Raw genomic sequence first — 18,436 nt, 5'->3', positions numbered from 1 at the left:
GCCTGTGAGTATAAAGGCCAGGGGGCAACATCACTGTCATTCCTCAGGCATCATCCACTTTGGTTTTTTTCTTGAGATAGGCTGTCACACTGGCCTGGAACTCACCAAGTAGTCTCTGCTGCCTGTGAGCCCCAGGGATCCACCTGTCTGTCCATCTCCACAAGTGTGTGTTACCATACTCAGCGTTTTTTTTTTTTTAAACATGAATTCTAGGGGTCAAACTTGGATTCTAATATTTGCAAGGTAAGCCCCCAAATGCATTTCTGCATCATTGATAGAAGGACATGGCCAGGTGGGTTATTAGTCCCTCTGTCCGGGTCCCATGAGCCCATCCCTGCGACAGGGACACAGGATGGCAACAAGGACCTCCATGGAGACTGTAGCTCCGACTTCTTCAACATCCATTATGCATCAGACACTCTTGGGGATGTTCCATCTTGTTATGCAACAAGGCAGAAAAATCTTAACATCCTGCTGGAGAATTCCTCTTCAGGAGAGAGCTGCCTTTCCCAAGGAAAATACCGTGGTTGAGGTGAGAGTCTGAGAAAGGATGTGGCCAAATGCCAAGACTTCAGAGGAGGATGACACTGCCTAGGAATATCCTGTTCTGCTCCTGAAGAAAGCAGGGAAGCACCTGAGGAGGGAACCAGGAGGAGGCAGAAGGGGAGTGGAAAAGATAGAGACGGGGCAAGGTGAGGCAAGGTGAAAAGGCAAGAGAGCCTGCTCCAGCTCCCGGACATCTTCCCTGGGTTCCATCATCTTGTGTGAGTGGGATTTCTGCAGAATTTAACCAAGGGCTGAGTTTTATACAAGGTCTTTGTTGGTTTGAGTGTGGAATTGTCCCCCACAGGCTCATGTGGTTTAACACTTGGTCCCCAGCTGGTGGTGTTGTCTAGGGAGATTATGGAGCCTTTGGGACCTTGCTTATGGACATAGGCCACTGGGGAGTGTGGCCTGAAGGGTGTAGCTTGGCCCTTCTTCTGCTCTGTTTTCTGTCTTCTACTTGGCATCACACAATAATAAACAGCTGCCTACCCAGCTCCCACCAACACAAACCAAGCCATTCTACCATGTCTTCCCTGCCATTATAGGTGGACTATAATCCCCTAAACCCGGGAACTTAGACAAGCCCTTCCTCCCTTGAGTTCTTTCAGCCTGGTTCTCTGCTCACAGCAAAGAGTACCATTGCGATGTGGAGCAAACACTGGAGAGATGTTGCCTGAAGGTCACAGCTGGGCTACACATAGGGTACTTAACAAGGTCAGGCTTAGAGCATCCCTCTGAGGTAGATAATATTTCAAGATCCAAGCTCATGCAGAATAGGATGTTAGATGGGCCCAGCCATGTATTAAAGTTCCTCCAACTCAGTAACAGTGTAAGCATCAAATCAAGCTTAGTCTAGACCACTCTTGACAAGGCCAGGACCTCCACAGTGTGAGGAAAAAGAGGAAGCCGAGCTAGAACAAAACTAAGGGCTTAGCATTGGCAAGGACTCTGGATGTGTTTTCCAGGAATTAGAGGGATACCATTCAAGGGAGCAACATGTCCACTCCCTGAAGCAGAAAGTTAAGGGGCTGATATAAGAGTCAGGTAGGTATTTGGTAGCCATCAAGTATGCCAGGTGGGCCTCCTTTTCTCTCCCTTCTTTCCTCTCCTCCTGTGCCCTCTTAGCCTTCCAAGAGCAGAAGGCATGCATTCCTCACTATTCACCATTCTCTCAAAAATCTCCTTCCAACTTAGAGCCCTCAGACAGTAGGTGTCTGACACAACAGGGATAGGTCCAGAAAGACTGACAATAGCCTAGGTTGATCTGCTCCAAGAGCACCCCGGACTTTATCGCCACCTGCTGGTGAGTCTCAGACTTTGGGTCTGGGACAATCTGAAACCTTCAGAGGTTGAGGAGCAACAAAGGGATGTTCCCAGGCAGAGGGGGAGCAGCCATCAGCTTCTCTATATGAAATGAAAAGCCTATGGAAAGACAACTCAAGACCCTAAAGCAATGAAAAGTGAGCAGCAGAAAATGTAGTCGCAAAAGTTCTCAGTTGTTTGGTTCGTAGATTTAAGCAATTATAGAAACCACAAGTTCCATGGCACAGTGTTGTCAGCAAATGCAAGGCTCAAGACTCAATCCTGGTGTCTCACCTCTCTCCTGGAATTAGCTTATCCATCCTGCCAACTTTGTTACACATCATAAGCTCTTCCATTCATGATACTAGATTTCTTTCCTAGATCCAAACCCCAAGACCAAGCCAGTGACCTTTTCATTTGCATTATGAGATAGGCTGTGTGTGTGAGGGGGAGGTCTTCTAATCTGACTAGCCAGCAAGCTTCCAGGATCTACTGTCCCATGCCCCTAATGCTGGAGTTACAGGCACACACAGACACTTTCAGTTTTCTATGTGAGATCTGAACTCAAGTCCTTATGTTTGCAAAGCAATCACCCATTAACCCATTTCCCCAAACTCCTAGCCAGAAGTAGCAGAGCTTCTCTGGCCCATAAAGCCAAATGGTAAAGAGAACAGAGGTGGTGTGATGAATGAAAAAACAGAGATAACTGAGTCTGGTGGTGCAAATCCTAGCACTTGGGAAGTGGAAGCAGAAGGATCCAATTCTCAAGGTCATTGTAGTGAGTTCAAAGCCCACCTGGAATACCTTAAGACCCTACTGAAAGAAAGAGACAATGGTAGAGAGTGAGGAGGGAGGAATACATGAAGGACTGTACTAGGAACCAGAATGTGATATTGATGACCATCTAGCCATGGCTACGAAACACTGGATCTATCTTATTAAATCAGATGAGAAAACTGATAGCTAGGGCTGAGGGTTACAGCTGAAGATGCTATAGAACACTGGAAGACACATTAACACATGAAATGGTGGAGTTCAAAGTAATGCTTCGGTCATTCCACTGTCTGTCATTCTCAAGTTACAACAGATTTGGGGTCTGTGATTAGATATGGATTGAAGACTCTTTAGAGATTATCTCATTCAGCTACATAGCCAATACTGAATCGCTCTCCTCCAATCCCAGAAAATGAGGAATCACTCCCAAGAGCAGGAGGATAATTTCATTAATGAGTTGTACTGGTGGATTAGAAAGTTCTCTTTATGTTGAGAGCAAATCCTTCTTTGGGAGTAAATAAGGTAATGCCTTTAACATGCCACCACAGTGCCTGCAACATTAAGAAATGTTATCTTCATCTCTGCCTCCCTCATGACAACTATTTGTGTGTCGATCTTTCCCTTGGGATGCCAGAAAACAAACCTAATTCTTCTTCCCTGACACAGTCCTTCAGATATTTGAAGACAGTGCTTCAGGGTCCCTTGAGGCTCCACTTGCCTGGGATAAACAAATACTCCAACCCACTTCCAGACACTCATTGGTAAGCAAGAGTTGTTGCTGTGTACACGATCGCTTCCCAGCTGCTGCTGCTGTGTGAGGCTTCAGTGGTGCTGATGGAGCAAAGGATGAGGCAACCTCTAGGAAGGAAAAGCAGGGAAGTCGCTGACCTCAAAGGAAGTTTAGCTTATTGAATGAGCTCTATCAGACCACACCTACTTGCCCCTAATTTTAATGACACATCTTTTTGTTATTTGTTTTGGGGGGGGCGTTGTTTTGTTTTGTTGGTTTTTCAATACAGAGTCTCTCTGTGTAACCCTGGCTGTCCTGGAACTCGCTCCGTAGACCAGGCTGACCTCAAACTCACAGAGATCCAGCTGCCTCTGCCTCTTGAGTGCTGGGACTAAAGATTTGAGCCTCCTCTGCTTGGCATGGATGACACACCTTAGTGGGAAAAAAGTGAGTCACGGGGTTGGGGAGATAGCTCTGTCAGTTAAGTGCTTGCCATGCAAGAATGAGAGGTCCAGGCACTGTGGTAGGCTCCTGTCATTCCCACTTCTGGCAGGCAGAGACAGGAGGAGCCTTAGAGCTCGCCCACAGGCAAGCCTAGAAGAATCATGAGCCATAGGTCTCAGTGAGAGACTCTGTCTCACAAAAACAGTCAGACGGTTCCTGAGGAACCACACCTGAGGTTGGCATCTGGTTTCTGCAAGTACTTGCATACGTGCACATGCACACCCCCATATGTAGATATCACACACAGATATTTGCACACACCTACACACACACCACAAATAGGCATGCACCCATACGTACACAAAGACAGAGACAGAAAGAGAATTGAAAAGAGAAAATTATCCCCCATCAGCACCACAAAATTAGCTTATAGAGCCCCAGACTCTGCAAAAGGACTTTCTGAGTCCTTCCCAAATCCAGTTTGTTGCTTTTGGAAACCGATTTTGAGCAGCGTGTCTACACAATGCATCCTAAATTCTGGAATACCAGCCTTCTGCTTAGAGGTAACTGACCCTCAAACATTCTCCACCTGTAAAAACTAGGTCCAGAGGGGAGCAGCGATGTATGCAGGTCCAACAGGAAGCTTGTATGGAAGTGAAGCGGCCTGCACACAGATGCCAAAGAAGGACTTGGGAGAGAAGGGGAAGAGTGCTGGGTGGTCCTCCGTGGACTGCTTCCTGTTAAGTTGATCCTTTCTAGACAGGGGAATGGGAGGCAGTGACAGGCACAATGGTGAGACCAGAAATTCCTGGAGCCACCTGCTGGCTCAGCTCTCGTTGGTGTATAATCCTGTACAATGTATTTAACCTTTTCTGAAACTTAATTTCCCACAAATAAAATAAAAATAGGAATGCCTGTGTCAAGAGAGGCCCGTGAATATTAAATTAAATAAGCATAGAGACTTTAAGTTCCCAGTAGTGCTGAGCAGCTAATAACAGCCCAAACCTCCTGGAAATAGCTCTCACAAACTCTAGACACAAGATTTTATAGTGGGTATTTGACTGTGCTACAGAGAAATGAAAGCAGTCGGCAGCTGGGAGTGCACCGGCCTTAAAGTCACACTCGGTGAAGCACATGCCTGTTTACCTGACCTCTCCCACATGGACACTCCAGAGTTCGAAAAGAATATTGAGGCTGGAGTTCAATTAGAGATCAGCAAACTTCGAGTTAATGAGCCAGAAACAAGAATTCAGGGTTGCCAAAGAGGCTGGAAAGGAGAAGAGAGGTTCTGGAAAAGAAGGGACTCAGAGAGGCAGCCCCAAATTTTTATATAAGTGTTCCTCAAATCCTAGGCTGAGTCTTCAACATTATTTGACTGGATAAGAGAGTACAAGACGTCTGGGAAGGAAACGGAAGCTGAGAGAGCTGAGCGATCATTTCATAGCTGCCACTGCATGGGAGGAAGGACTCCATAAACAACCGAGGCTCCCACTGAAGCCCCAGAAGTGTCATTCTTTGGGCACTACATCATATCACAGGATTACCAGCAAAACTAAACCGAATCCACCCTTATAGCCACAAAACCAAAGTGGTTCTCCATAAATTTAACTGACGCCTAAAACAACACTGAACAGAGGAATATAATCTATCCAAATTCTCCGTAGAGATCTACCCACAATGTCTACATTACAAACAAAAATTGCTAGACACACGAAGTAAGAGAGAAAACACGAAAAAGGAAAATGATAAGAAGCACACAGGTCTGCATCTAACCCCACTGTTATAAGGGAGTAAGTTTACGGAAATAATATTAAACCCGTTAAGTAATTGCAGAAAAGGATAAACAGTGACAGATTTTTTTTAAAAGGCAAGATTTAGAAATGTTTTTAAAGAGATCAAGTGGATGTTTTAGGATTGATACATGCAATATCTGGCATTTATACATTGTTGAGTGAGATCAATAGAAGACTAGATATGAGATAGAAAAAGAAACAAAATCACACTTGAGGACAGTTAAGAGAAATGGTCCAAGAGGTGGAGTGGGAGCTCAGGAGATGTGCTTTCTGTGCAAGCATGAGGACTTGAGTTTGAATCTCTAACACCCACATGAAAAGCTAGTGCGGTAAAGCAATCTCAGCATTGGGGACGTAGAGACAGGCGGAGCCCTGGTGTTCGCTGAACAGCCAGCAGCCTACCCTAATCTGTTAGCTTCAGGTCCTGTGAGAGGCTCTGCTTCCAAAAAATAAGGTGGAGAGTAATTAAGAAAGACACCCATTGTCAACCTCTGGCTGCTACATACACATACTCACAAACACATACACACCCATACCCCCGACACAAACCAGATATTGCTCAAATGGAATACAAAAAGAAAAAAATCTGGTAAAAATAAACAGACCTCAGTGACAATATATTGAGTTCATAAACCTATATAGAGAGAGCACACAACATATATAAAATTGGCATTCCAGGGAGGAAAGAGTAAGAAGGAAAAGAATTAAAGAAATATTGATTCTTATTTTTCTAAATTTGTTCAAAAGCATAATTTCACAGATCCATGATCTTCAGTAACCCACATAATAAAAACACAAAGAAAAAAATCACACTAAGGCATGATATTGCCAAAATCCTACAAAATCAAAGAGAGAGAATCAGTCTTAAGGGGGAGGGGGAAACAGAATGAATAATCCATGTAGAGAATTATGTTTCTCATCAGAAACAGCAGGAAACAGGAGAGGGAATAGGACCATCTTGGAAATGCTAAAAGAAAGAGCTAAGCCAGCTATAGGGGTGTACACAGCCAGAAAAGGCATTGTATAGACAAATGAACACCAAGGACATTTGCCATAGTAAACCCTCTCTGGAAGAAATGTTGAAAAGGATTTCAAACCAAAGGGAAAGGACACTGAAAGGAAAAGTAAGATCTACAGAGGAAAATGACCAATAATGAAAATAGTATAAATGTGGTGAATATAAAATATAAGTTTCTTTCTCATCAACAGTTTTAAAAGTCAATGGGCTACTCAGGCAAAAATAATAATAATGGTATTCTACAGTAAGTGTTTTTAGTATATGTAAAAGTCATAGGAGCCACAGCATAAGAGTTAAAATATGTAAATAGACTTGCAGGTGATGAAACATTAATTCAAGGTAGACTTGATAAAATAAAGATGAATAGTGTTAAATCCTAGCGCAACAATTAAAAATAGCAGTAAAAAGTGATATAAATCAAAATTTCAACAGGGAATATAGAATGAACTATTAAAAGTGCTAATATTAAAGAAACTAGGAAAGAGAAGAAAATAATATACACTAATGGAGACAAGCAGAAAATAAAGAGCAAGCTGGTAACTTCATAGCAAGGATTGTACTAAGTGTAAAAACAGGTCAAAAAATTCCCTATTAAGAGAGAGGTGGCTCAATGGTTAAGAGCACTGGTCCAGAGGACCTGAGTTCAACTCCCAGAACCCACACGATGCCTCACAATCATCTATAACTCCAGTTCTAGTGGATCTGATATCCTCTTCTGACCTCCATGGGCAGGAAGTGCACAAACATATATTCAAGCATACATTCATACACATAAAATAAAAATAAAATCTCAAGGAATTTTCAATTCCCAATTAAAAGGCAAAGATTTTAAATAGACTAAATAGCAACATTCAACACACCTTCGTATATGATCCTGACAGAGTAAAAGAATGAACAAAGTGGAGGGGGGTAGAGGGACTGAGAAATAAGAACAGTAGCATTAGGAAGCTGCCACGGGTGGCATATAAACTCTCAAGACAAGGATGTTACAAGTGATGAAGGTGATTGTTTCACAATGATAGAACAATTCATCAAAATGTGACAATCCCTAAATATATTGGTGTTTAATGAGTTTCAAAAATATACAAATAAAAATTGGCAAAGTGAGAAACAGACAAACTACATAGCTAAAAGTTCCAACATTCTTTCCTGGGTCATTGATGTGTATGTAGTGTATTAGTTCCTTGTGTGTGACTGTCACTAAACTACCAAAGAGAGACAGCTTCAAGTTGGGAAAAGTTATTTTAGCCTATGGTCTTAGACCATTTGGCCCATGCACTTGATCAGAACTTCGTGGCAGTGTGCCTATGGAGAGCCAGGGTGCTCACCTCATGACAGACAGGAAGCACAGAGCAAGCAAAGGACTAGGAATCAGGTACATCTTCAAAGGGACATCTCCAGTACCTCATTCCCTAAAGCTTAGCTGTCTTCCTAAAGCGCAGAGTACTTCCAAAGAAGCACTTCCTGCTACAGCTGGAACATTGAACACATGGACACATAGGGGACATTTCAAGTCCAAACCACAACAAGTAAACAAAACCATTATTAAAGATATCAAAGATTTGAGCAACATTATCAAATAGCTTAACTTAATTGCCTTTTATGAAATTGTGCTGTTTTTTTTTTTTTTGACAACTTGACATAAACATAGATATATCTGGGAAGTGGAACTTTTAATTGAGGAATTACCTTTACAGATTGGCCTGTAGGCAAGTCAATGGAGTACTGTCTTGATTAATGATTGATATGGGAGGGACCAGCTCACTGTAGATCATGCCACTCTTAGGATGGTGGTCCTGGAGTGTATAGAAAGTAGGTTGAGCGAATCATGAGGAGCAAGCCAGTAAGCAACACCCTCCATGGTCTCTGCATCAGCTCCTGCCTCCAGGTCTCCAGGTTCCTGCCTTTACTTCTGTCAGTGATGGAGTGTGACTTAAGAGTTGTAAGCTGGAATTACACACACACACACACACACACACACACACACACACACACACACACACACACGTGCATGCGCCAAGCTGCTTATTTATCACAGAGAGAGAAATCCTACTAAGACAAAAATAAACAAGAGCTAAGAATTATGGAATTTAAATACTTCAGGAGTGTCTCTGGAGCATCCATCAAGGTACACCACAAGCCAACTCACAGAACAAATCTCAATACATCTTGAAGCAATGAAACCACAAGGAGTATGTTTTCTGACCAAAGTGTGGCTAAATCAGAAGTCAATAACTAGGCAAGTGAGAGAAAACACAAGTCACCAACATCTGTATGAGGGGACATCACAACAACTTCAACTGGCATTTTGAAATGACAAAAGGATGTAGTAGACAACTGTAATGACTCAAAAATTTAGACAAAGTGAACACATTCCTTGGGAGGAAAAAAAACACAACTTATCAAAGGGAGAGAAGATGGAGGTTGTGGGAGGAGTTAAGGGGAGGGAAGAATAGAGGGTGAACATGATCAAAATACATTGTATGTGTGTGTGAAATTCTCAAAAAAATCAAGACAGATACTATATTTCCTAAAACAGAAGTCACCAAAATTAGTGCAAGAAGAAATAGAAAATCTTGATATCTATGCATCTATTAAAGGAATTGAATTTGTGATTTAAAATATCTGCAAGCACACACATAAACACCAGGTCCAGATGGCTTCACTAGTAAATTCAATCAAGCATCTAAGTTAAAAACGATACTATGTCTATACAAACTCATAAAACAGAGACAAAGGGCACATCTCACAACATAATCCCAATACCAACACTTAACAAGGCTATTTTAAGAGTAATGCATGATGGCTCAAGCCTGTACTCTTAGCTCTCAGAAGACTGAGGGGGACAGTCCTGGGGTAGAGGTCATCTTGAGCCACATAGTTTGTTCAAGACTCACCTAGGCTAACCAAAGTTGTAGAAAAGAAACAAAAACCATGTTATAGGAAACGCAAAACAACCTCCTTCTTAAATACAGATGCAAAACTTCTTTTGAAAATATTTACAAATTAGACATAGCAGAATTTGAAGAGAATAGTAAATCATGAGCAAGTAGGGTTTGTCCTGGGACCGCAGATGGGCTCCACATCTGTAGCTCAATCAACACCATTCACCATACTAGGGGGATAAAGGAAGGAAATCATGTGATCATCTTTCTAGAAGCAGGGAACATCTTAACCAAAGCATGGTATCCATTGATGATTTTCTTTAAATCAAAGTAGATGAGGGGATGCAGAGATGCCTTAATGGTTAAGAGTGCTTGCTGTTTTTGCTAAGGACCCAAGTTCAGTTCCCAGCACCCACATGGTGGTTCATAATCGCCTGTAACTCAGGGGCCCTTAGACCCTCTGTTGTTTCTCCATGCTCCTGCATGCACCTGATGCTCACAGAGATACACACATACATGTAACTTTTAAATTTTTAATTAACAAAATAAAAATAGAAAAAACTTTTTTCTAGCAAACTAGAAATAAGGTAGAACTTCCTCAATGCAACAAAGGCAGCCAATAAAAATGTATGTCAAGCATAATTAATGGAGAAACAATAAACTCTCTTCTTCAAAGATCAGAAACAAGGCCAGAAAATACCCACCCCCCTCAGGGATTTTTTTCTCAACATCACATTGAAATTTTAAGCAAAACAATATAGCAAAAATGAAAACTATAAGCAAGGAAATAAAAGTCAAGCTATCAAAAAGAATAAGCTATTGATACACTCAAGAGTATGAATAGATGTCAAAAACATTTTGCTGAGAGAAAGCTGCCAGCCACAAAGGAATACATACTCTGTTATTCTATTTATATGTGATCCTAGAGCACATAAAACTCATTTATAAGAACAGAAGCAGATGGATGGTTGCCTGAGGGCTGGTAAAGGGGGTGGGGTGATTATAAGTGGGGAGCTTTTGAGGCTAGATATATTTTAAGTCCTGATTGTAGCGATTACCACAAGGATACGCATTTTCTTTAAAACTCACTAAGGGTGCTGAAGAGATGGCACATCAGTAAAGAGCACTGGCTGCTCTTCTGGACTTTGGTTCCCAGCACCCACATGGTGGCTCCCAGCCACCTGTAACTCTAGTTCCAAGGGATCAGATGCCCTCTTCTGGTTTCTGAGGGCACCAGGTACTTGCATTGAACACATACATATGAGCAGAACATTTATACACATATGATAAATGAGTCTAAAATATTAATTCATTCATTTATGCATTAGATTTTATCTATTTTATCATATAAATTATGTATTATTAAAGCAGTGTTTTAAAGTAGAAAAATAGACACCAGTAAGACAAAATAAAGCCCAGACTATAGAGAAAAAATATATACTTCACATTTGACTCAGACCTGAAATTCAGACCATTCATCCAGAGAATTCTTATATCTCAAGAATAAAGACAGCTGGGTGTTGGTGGCACATGCCTTTAATCCCAGCACTTGGGAGGCAGAGGCAGGCTGATCTCTGTGAGTTCGAGACCAGCCTGGTCTACAAGAGCTAGTTCCAGGACAGCCTCCAAAGCCACAGAAACCCTGTCTCGAAAAACCAAAAAGAATAAAGAAAAAAAACAAGCACTGTTTCTTAATGGACAAAAGACTCTAACATATGTCACAGAAAATTAATATATAAGTAACTGATAAAAACATGAAGTTGTGCTCAAAATCGTTAGTCATTAGTGAACTATAAACACAAACACCAAGTTACCACCGTTGAACCCCAACAAAAATGACAAAACCAACAAGGAGATTAAAGTCAAGAACTAGTCTGGATGTGGAGAGAGTACAATTGTCATTCACTCCTAAGGAAATAAAACAGTGGAGGGCTGGGTAGATGGCTCAGCTGGTAAGAACACCTGCCACCAAGCCTGACAACCTGAGTCTGATCCCTTGATCCCTCCTGGTAGATAGAGAGAACCAACTCCTGCAAGTTGTCCTCTGACCTCTACATGTTCACATGGCACAGACACCGAAACACCAACACCTACACACAATAAATAATAAATGTTCTAAATGGTAGAACCACACTTTAGATCAGAGTTGGGCCATTCCTCAGAAAATTATACTTATAATGAAATTATGAATCAGAATCAGCTATTCCACTCCTGGCCATTCACTGAAGAGAAACTAAAATGTCTGCAAAATTAACCATAAGTAAATACTCAGTGTCTTAGTTAGGGTTTCTATTGCTGTAAAGAGGCACCATGACTATGGCAACTTTTTTTGGCAACCCTTATAATAAAGGAAAAAATTTCATTGGGGCTGGCTTACAGTTTCAGAGATTTAGTACATTATGGTCATAGCAGCGTTCAGGCAGACATGGTGCTGGAGAAGGAGCTAAGAGTTCTAAATCTTGATCTGTAGGCAGCAGAAGCAGCTGTGTTCCACACTGGACTTAACTTGAGCATGTAAGACCTTAAAGCTCGTCCCCACTGTGACACACTTCCTCCAACAAGGCCACACCTTCTAATGGAGCCACTTCCTGTGGGACAAGAATTCAAACACATGAATCTCTCTGGGGACCATACCTATTCAAACCACCACACTCAGCTAGGTATGGTCACACATGACTGTCATCTAGCATTTGGGAGATGGAGGCAGGACCATCAGGAGTTCACAATCATCCTTGGCTACACAGCAAGTTTGAGGCCAGCCTGTGCTATATGAGACCTTGCCTATAAATTAATTAAATAAATATTCATAGGGTCTTCTTCATAATTACCAAAACCAATCCAAACATCCACCACCAGATGAATGGATAAACAAACCAGAAGTTCTCATATGTTAAAGAATGACTCCTCAGAAAAAAAGGAACGAACTCCAGGTGTGCCCCCACATGGAACAACCACAAAACCATCATATTGAGGAGCAGGCGAAAGACTATAAAGGGCAAACTGTCAATTATCTAAGTTTGAAAAGAATACTAGACAGACAGTTGTAACAGAATTCATGAGAGTGGTTGCCTGGGAGGGCAGTGGAGCACTGATTTCTAAGGACATGAATTCATTTTCTATAGGGATAAAAATGTCACATATCTTGGTTCATACAGTGTTTACACAGGTAGATGGTAAACATCTGACAACTCAAACTGTGCACTTCACATTTGTAGTGTGGCTGGGAGTGGTGGTGCACACCTTTAATCCTGGCACTCAGGAAGCAGAGGCAGGCAGATCTTTGTAAGTCCAAGGCCAAGCTGGTTTATAAAGTGAGTTCCAGAACAGCCAGTACATAGTGAGACATTCCTCAAACAAAACAAGAGGATTTGTAGTCTGTGTCTCTGTCTCTGTCTCTGTCTCTGTCTCTGTCTCTGTCTCTCTCTGTGTCTCTCTCTGTCTCTGTCTCTGTCTCTCTCTCTCTCTCTCTCTCTCTCTCTCTCTCTCTCTCTCTCTCTCTCTCTCTGTGTGTGTGTGTGTGTGTGTGTGTGTGTGTCTCCATATTGAGCATGGAGAATCATAGTTCAACGTCAAGTCACCCTAACCTTCCACTTTGTTTGAGACGAGCTCTCTTGTCGCTCTCCACTGTGTACACCAGTCTAGCTGACCTTTTAGCATCCAGGGGTTCTCTTGTCAGTACTTCTCATCATGGTAGCACTGAGATGTGTGCTACCACCATGACAAACTTTCCACACATTCTAGGAATCTGAACTCAGAACTTCACACTTGGGTGGCAAGAATTTTACCCAGTGAGCCCTCTCCACAGCCCCAAATAGGTACATCTTATTGTTTTTCTTGTTTTTCCATTTTAAAAGGAAAACTGGGTATAAAGAGTTTGCTTAGCTTACTAGCAATAACATGGTAAATGCCCCCCAACCATCAACTCTCTCATCCATTACCTTCCACATCCCTCTCAAGCAAGTACAACAGATGTTAGAAATTCTATGGTTGCTGGACCTCTGAGACTAGGAGTGACATTGTCTGCACTGGGGTGTCATCCATAGCGTGATCAGGCCCATAAATAACATGACTGTACTCTGCAGTCACTTCACCCTGTCCTGTTCTGTGGCTTATCCTGCAGGTCTATGTCTAGGGTCCCAGTCTTCCCCACTAACAAGGTAGAATTTAGATGGGTCATTCCAAGTGCCATTAGTTGACACTGATGTGGGAAGACACAACTTGAATAACAGACTCCAAGGACAGGGCTGACACAAAGACTTAGCTGTTAAGAGCACTTGCTTTTCTTGTAGAGGGCTCCATTTCAATTCCCAGTACTCACATGGTGGCTCACTTGTAACTCCATCTCCAGGGGATCCAATGCCTTTTTCTGGACTCTGCCAGGCTTGTGTTCATACTCCCAAGCACACAGATACACACACACACACACACACACACACACACACACACACACACACACACAATGAAGTCTTTAAATAAAAAGACTGAGAAGAGCAAAACTCCATGACAATTGATTAAAAAAAAAAAAAAAAAAAGGTGGGACAACTCATATGGTATCCAGATGGTGAAGGTCCACAAGGCCAGTGGGGTTTAGGTTGCTGAAGATGCTCAATTGCTTATTTGCCCATTGAACAGTTAGACCAACGTGCCACCGAGTCTGTGGGAACTGAGTGAGCATCCTCTACCAGGACTGACCATGTCCTCCTTCCTGTCTTACAGCTCACATATCTGCCCCCACCATGGGGGGAGTGTCGGTCCTCAGAGATGGGGCTCGACTTCTTTCCTGTTTACAGCATCACCGCCTGTCGCATTGACTGTGAGACCCGCTACATCGTGGAGAACTGCAACTGTCGCATGGTCCACATGCCAGGTGGGTGTCAGAGCCCCCAGGACCTTTGCAGTTTCCCACCCTGACAGGAAACACCTCACCCACCCCTGGAGGATGCAAAGAAACATTGTTCTAGGGACTCTGTAGTACCTGACAACCAAAGGGCAGGTAGCAATATTCCATCCATCAATCGATCAGGGCGGCATCCTAGTATGCAGAGGTGCCCAGACGTGTGCCTCACCTCCATCTCCATGCTCTATATGCTTGCCACTGGTCTGCTCCTCTTGTCTCCTGAGTTCAATGTCCAGATAACGGGATGCTCGTGGCCTACACATGCTGATAATATGCCTGTTTGAACATCCAGATGTCTGTGGCTTTCATCCAGATGTTTCCCTTCTTGCACCCAAATGTCTAGCACTCTTTGGAGTGAGGCAAAAGTCTATTAGTGAGCAAATAAATGTGCCTGTGCAGACACTTCCATTGTCAGACTAATAATGTTTATTGCCATCTCATTAGATGCAGTCAGCATGTCAGAGGCAGGAGTGTGGAGTGGGAGCAGGTTTGGGCAGGACAGTGGTAGCAAGGAGACGGGTGGCGGGGTGGTAACTGGGACTGTAGGCATGGAGCTTAGCTTCTATTTCAGGATTCTCCATTCACTGTGTGGGCTGGCCCACATCACTAACCCTCTCTGTTCTTTCTTTCATTATCTTAAAAAGAAAGGAAAAGGAAGAATGTAAAGATGCCCTGAAAACTACAAAAGTCAATGGTGATTGTATTAGTGCATGAGAAGGCAGAAGCCTTCTACTAATGATCTACTGTGTGCTTGGAGCATTGCTGTCCCTTTTGATATTTGCTCTTCTGTGCTTATGTCCTACATTATTTAAGCTTACTTAACAAAGTTCTTTTGGTGAAGTCTTAGTTCATCACCTATTGTTTTTTGTTGTGACAGCTCTCAAGTTAGTCTCCTCCTGGCTGAATTCTGAATTATTTCATTAGTGATCAGTAATGACCTTAGTCATCCAAGTTAGAATTGTTATCTTTAAAACTGCCCCTGTTCAGAGAGACATTGCCAATACTGACTGTTAAGGCCACTAACATTAGGGAGGAAAGACATAGGAGTGGGCTAAGCAAGCCACACTGGGCCTTGAAGTCACCCTCACCCCCTTGGCTGGGGTCAGAGGTAGCTCAGAGGGAAGACTCAAAAAGGGGCTTGTAGAAACTACAAAAGCAGTGGATTGCCTCCCCCCCAGATCAGGTCCTTAACCTGGAGTCATGACCCCTTTTGGGATCACATATTAGATATCCTGCATATTTGATATTTACATTATGATTCATAACAGTAGGAAAATTACAGTTATGAAGCAGCAGTGAAATGATTTTACAGTAGGGGATCGCCACAACATGAGGAACTGTATTAAAGGGTTACAGCATTAGGAAGGTTGAGAACCACTGCCCTAGCTCCTCCAGAAAAAACATAACTCTCCTAACACCAATGACGCCTGTGGCTGACTGCAGACCTACAAAAGTACAAGAGGATAAATGTGTGCTGCTTTAAATAATGGCATTAAAATTGCCTATGAGATTCCTGGAAGATAGGGCAAAATGGAAACTACATCACTTAACATGTTATTATTGGAAAAGGGAATTGCACCAGCTCTTCGACGCCGTAAAAAAGGACTTGGGGGGAAATGGTTCAAAACAGACATTCCTGGTGGATCTTGACTTCAGTGTTTCACAAAGAAAAAAAGAGAGGAGGGGACAATAAAACAATCAGCAACAAAAACGAGATCTTAGCGTTCTACAGAGAGATTCCAGAGAGAAAGACTAGAAAGACTAGCATCAGCTTGCCTGATGCACAGACCAAACCCCCAGTCATGAGCTTTTTCCATAAAACCTGAACCAGAGGCAAGCAGACAAAGTAGGGTTGCAATCATACCAGCTGTGATACCTCAACTGCATGAGATGATGGATGGACAGGACCATAAGGAGGTGCAGAGCCACAGTGTGGTGTGCTGGGGAGCAGCAGCCTCCAGATGGCAGGGACCCCTGTGCCAACCCCACCTTACCACCAGCAGCTCGCTGTCTGGTAAGCCAGGTGCTGAGCCCCATGTTTTTCTACTTGGAAGCCTAACATAAGTGTTCAATGGAGACCACATGGAGCCTGGCTTAGAAGGAACCTCCTTCTACCCCACCCCAGACCTTGTTTTGTTCCCAGTCTTCCAGACAAGTTATCCCATCATCCACCATTGGGAGCCACCAGAAGGCCAGGCAGGTCTCACAGTCTCCTCCTAACAGCAGATCAGAAGTCATTTCCAGATCTGAGGACACTAAAAAGTGGCACCCATCAGACCATCCACTGTCCCCTGAAGACAGCTTATCCCTGTGGGTACTGGGAGTTACTCATTGCCTGGGCCAGTGAAGCTGCTGGCATTCATGGCTCCTGTGTGGTTAATGCTCTTTCTCTCTTTGCTTTCCTTCCCTGCAGGGGATGCTCCTTTCTGCACCCCTGAGCAGCACAAGGAGTGTGCAGAGCCTGCCCTCGGTCAGTACTGGGAACAGACGGGGTGGGAGGTGAAGGGGAGGTTGTGGGGTCATCTGGTACAACACCAAAGTCAACCATGGAAAAAGGAGCAGGAAAGGGATGCACACAAAGAAGGATGCAGGATGGAGTAGCTGCAGGAAGCTGGTGAGGGAGAGAGGAGAGGAGGGAACCATAAAGGTGAATGAATTATGGAGAGAGAGAGAGAGAGAGAGAGAGAGAGAGAGAGAGAGAGAGAGAGAGAGAGAGAGAGAGAAGGAGACACAGAGGTGGTGATGGAGAAGTAGATTTCACAGGGAATAGAGGATACAGGGAGAGGGCAGAGATGGAGAGAGGGCAGCCAAAGGGCCACTGGGTCACCTGAAGGAGCTTGGTGAAGCCAACACACACACACACACACACACACACACACACACACACACACACGGACCAAGGAAAGCAGCATGTCTTCCCCATGTTCTGAGCCCCATGGAGAGGAAGTGGCAGAGAGGGGAGGTCCTCTTCCGTTCCATGTGTGCAGACACAAGCCCCACTATGCCCACTGCCACCTCCCCACTTCTCCTCACCCTCCTCCTCTCATAGCCTCCAGGGCATTTGAAGTCTAAAATAACTGCTGGCTCCTCAGCTGGAAAACCTGGAGGGAGGGGGAGCACACAGACATGGGTTGGGGTAGTTCAGCAGCTTTCCTGCTGTCTGTCTACCTCCGCCTCTCTAGTCCCAGGAAGAAACAGACAGAACTGTAAACACTGTGTACCCCAGCTCCTTCAGCAGCTGCATTTGGTAGCCCTAAGTGAGGGCAAAGCTGGAATCCTATGGTAGACATCCTGAGAAGGGGGGTGGTTTACAATGCATGCAGAGTCTTTCTTTGGAATAAGATTACAAGACCAAATGAAATAGACATAAGGGTGAGGGAGAACAAAAGACGGAGGAAGGAAGGGAAGAAGGGAGAAAAAATGGGAGGAAGGAAGGGAGGGAGGGAGGGAGAGGGAGGAGGAGGAGGAGGGAGGGAGGGAGGGAGGGAGGAGGGGAGGGAGGGAGGGAAGGAACGATTTTTCTTGCTAATGGTTAAGAAAACATTTGGACCCTTGCAGTTAGGCATCAAGGCAACTTCAACATGGGGAGCAAGGGAATTCATCTCAGCAGGTAGCAGGTGGTTGGGGACTCATCGCCTGCAAGCACTGTGAAGGGTCAGGAGATGAAAAAGTGCAAAGATGTTGGGGTGGGGGAGGGGAGTATTGCTACTCAGAGGGCTGAGATTCCTCCTGGAGGCAGGCCAGGGTGATGGAGTCTCAAGGTGAGAATTCTTTCTAAGCTTTATCAGGCTTCTTGCCATAGCGGGGCCCGAGAAGTGGAGAAACTGCTCTCAAGGGCCTGGCTAAAGTTTGGTCAAAAAGAGTCTGTCAGAGGGCAACAGTGTCTTCCACCACCTGGTCTGTGGTAGAGGAACGGGACAGCCCCGTACTGGGTGCTGGGGGAGGGAGGTTAGGTCATTCCAGGATAAGGATTCAAGGATCTTTCCCTGTGCAGCCTCTCAGCAGGCAGAGGGCATGGCTTTGGTTCTGAGTAGCACCTGCCGGTCA

The 18,436-nt window shown here is 43.9% G+C and overlaps 1 protein-coding gene across 2 annotated transcripts in view; it reads left to right on the top strand.

Moving 5' to 3' along the window:
* Asic2 (acid sensing ion channel subunit 2) overlaps positions 1–18,436 on the top strand; it is a 1,077,671-nt gene that overhangs the window by 1,046,714 nt on the left and 12,521 nt on the right. For both annotated transcript variants that reach the window (XM_035447471.1, XM_027426503.2), the window contains exons 4-5: positions 14,209–14,359; positions 16,803–16,859. In XM_035447471.1, the coding sequence (XP_035303362.1) occupies positions 14,209–14,359; positions 16,803–16,859 (208 nt within the window). The remainder of the gene's footprint in view (positions 1–14,208; positions 14,360–16,802; positions 16,860–18,436) is intronic.

The sequence above is a fragment of the Cricetulus griseus genome, chromosome 7, assembly GCF_003668045.3.
Source record: "Cricetulus griseus strain 17A/GY chromosome 7, alternate assembly CriGri-PICRH-1.0, whole genome shotgun sequence".
NCBI classification, from domain to species: domain Eukaryota; kingdom Metazoa; phylum Chordata; class Mammalia; order Rodentia; family Cricetidae; genus Cricetulus; species Cricetulus griseus.
This window is presented reverse-complemented; position numbering and strand designations above follow the sequence as displayed.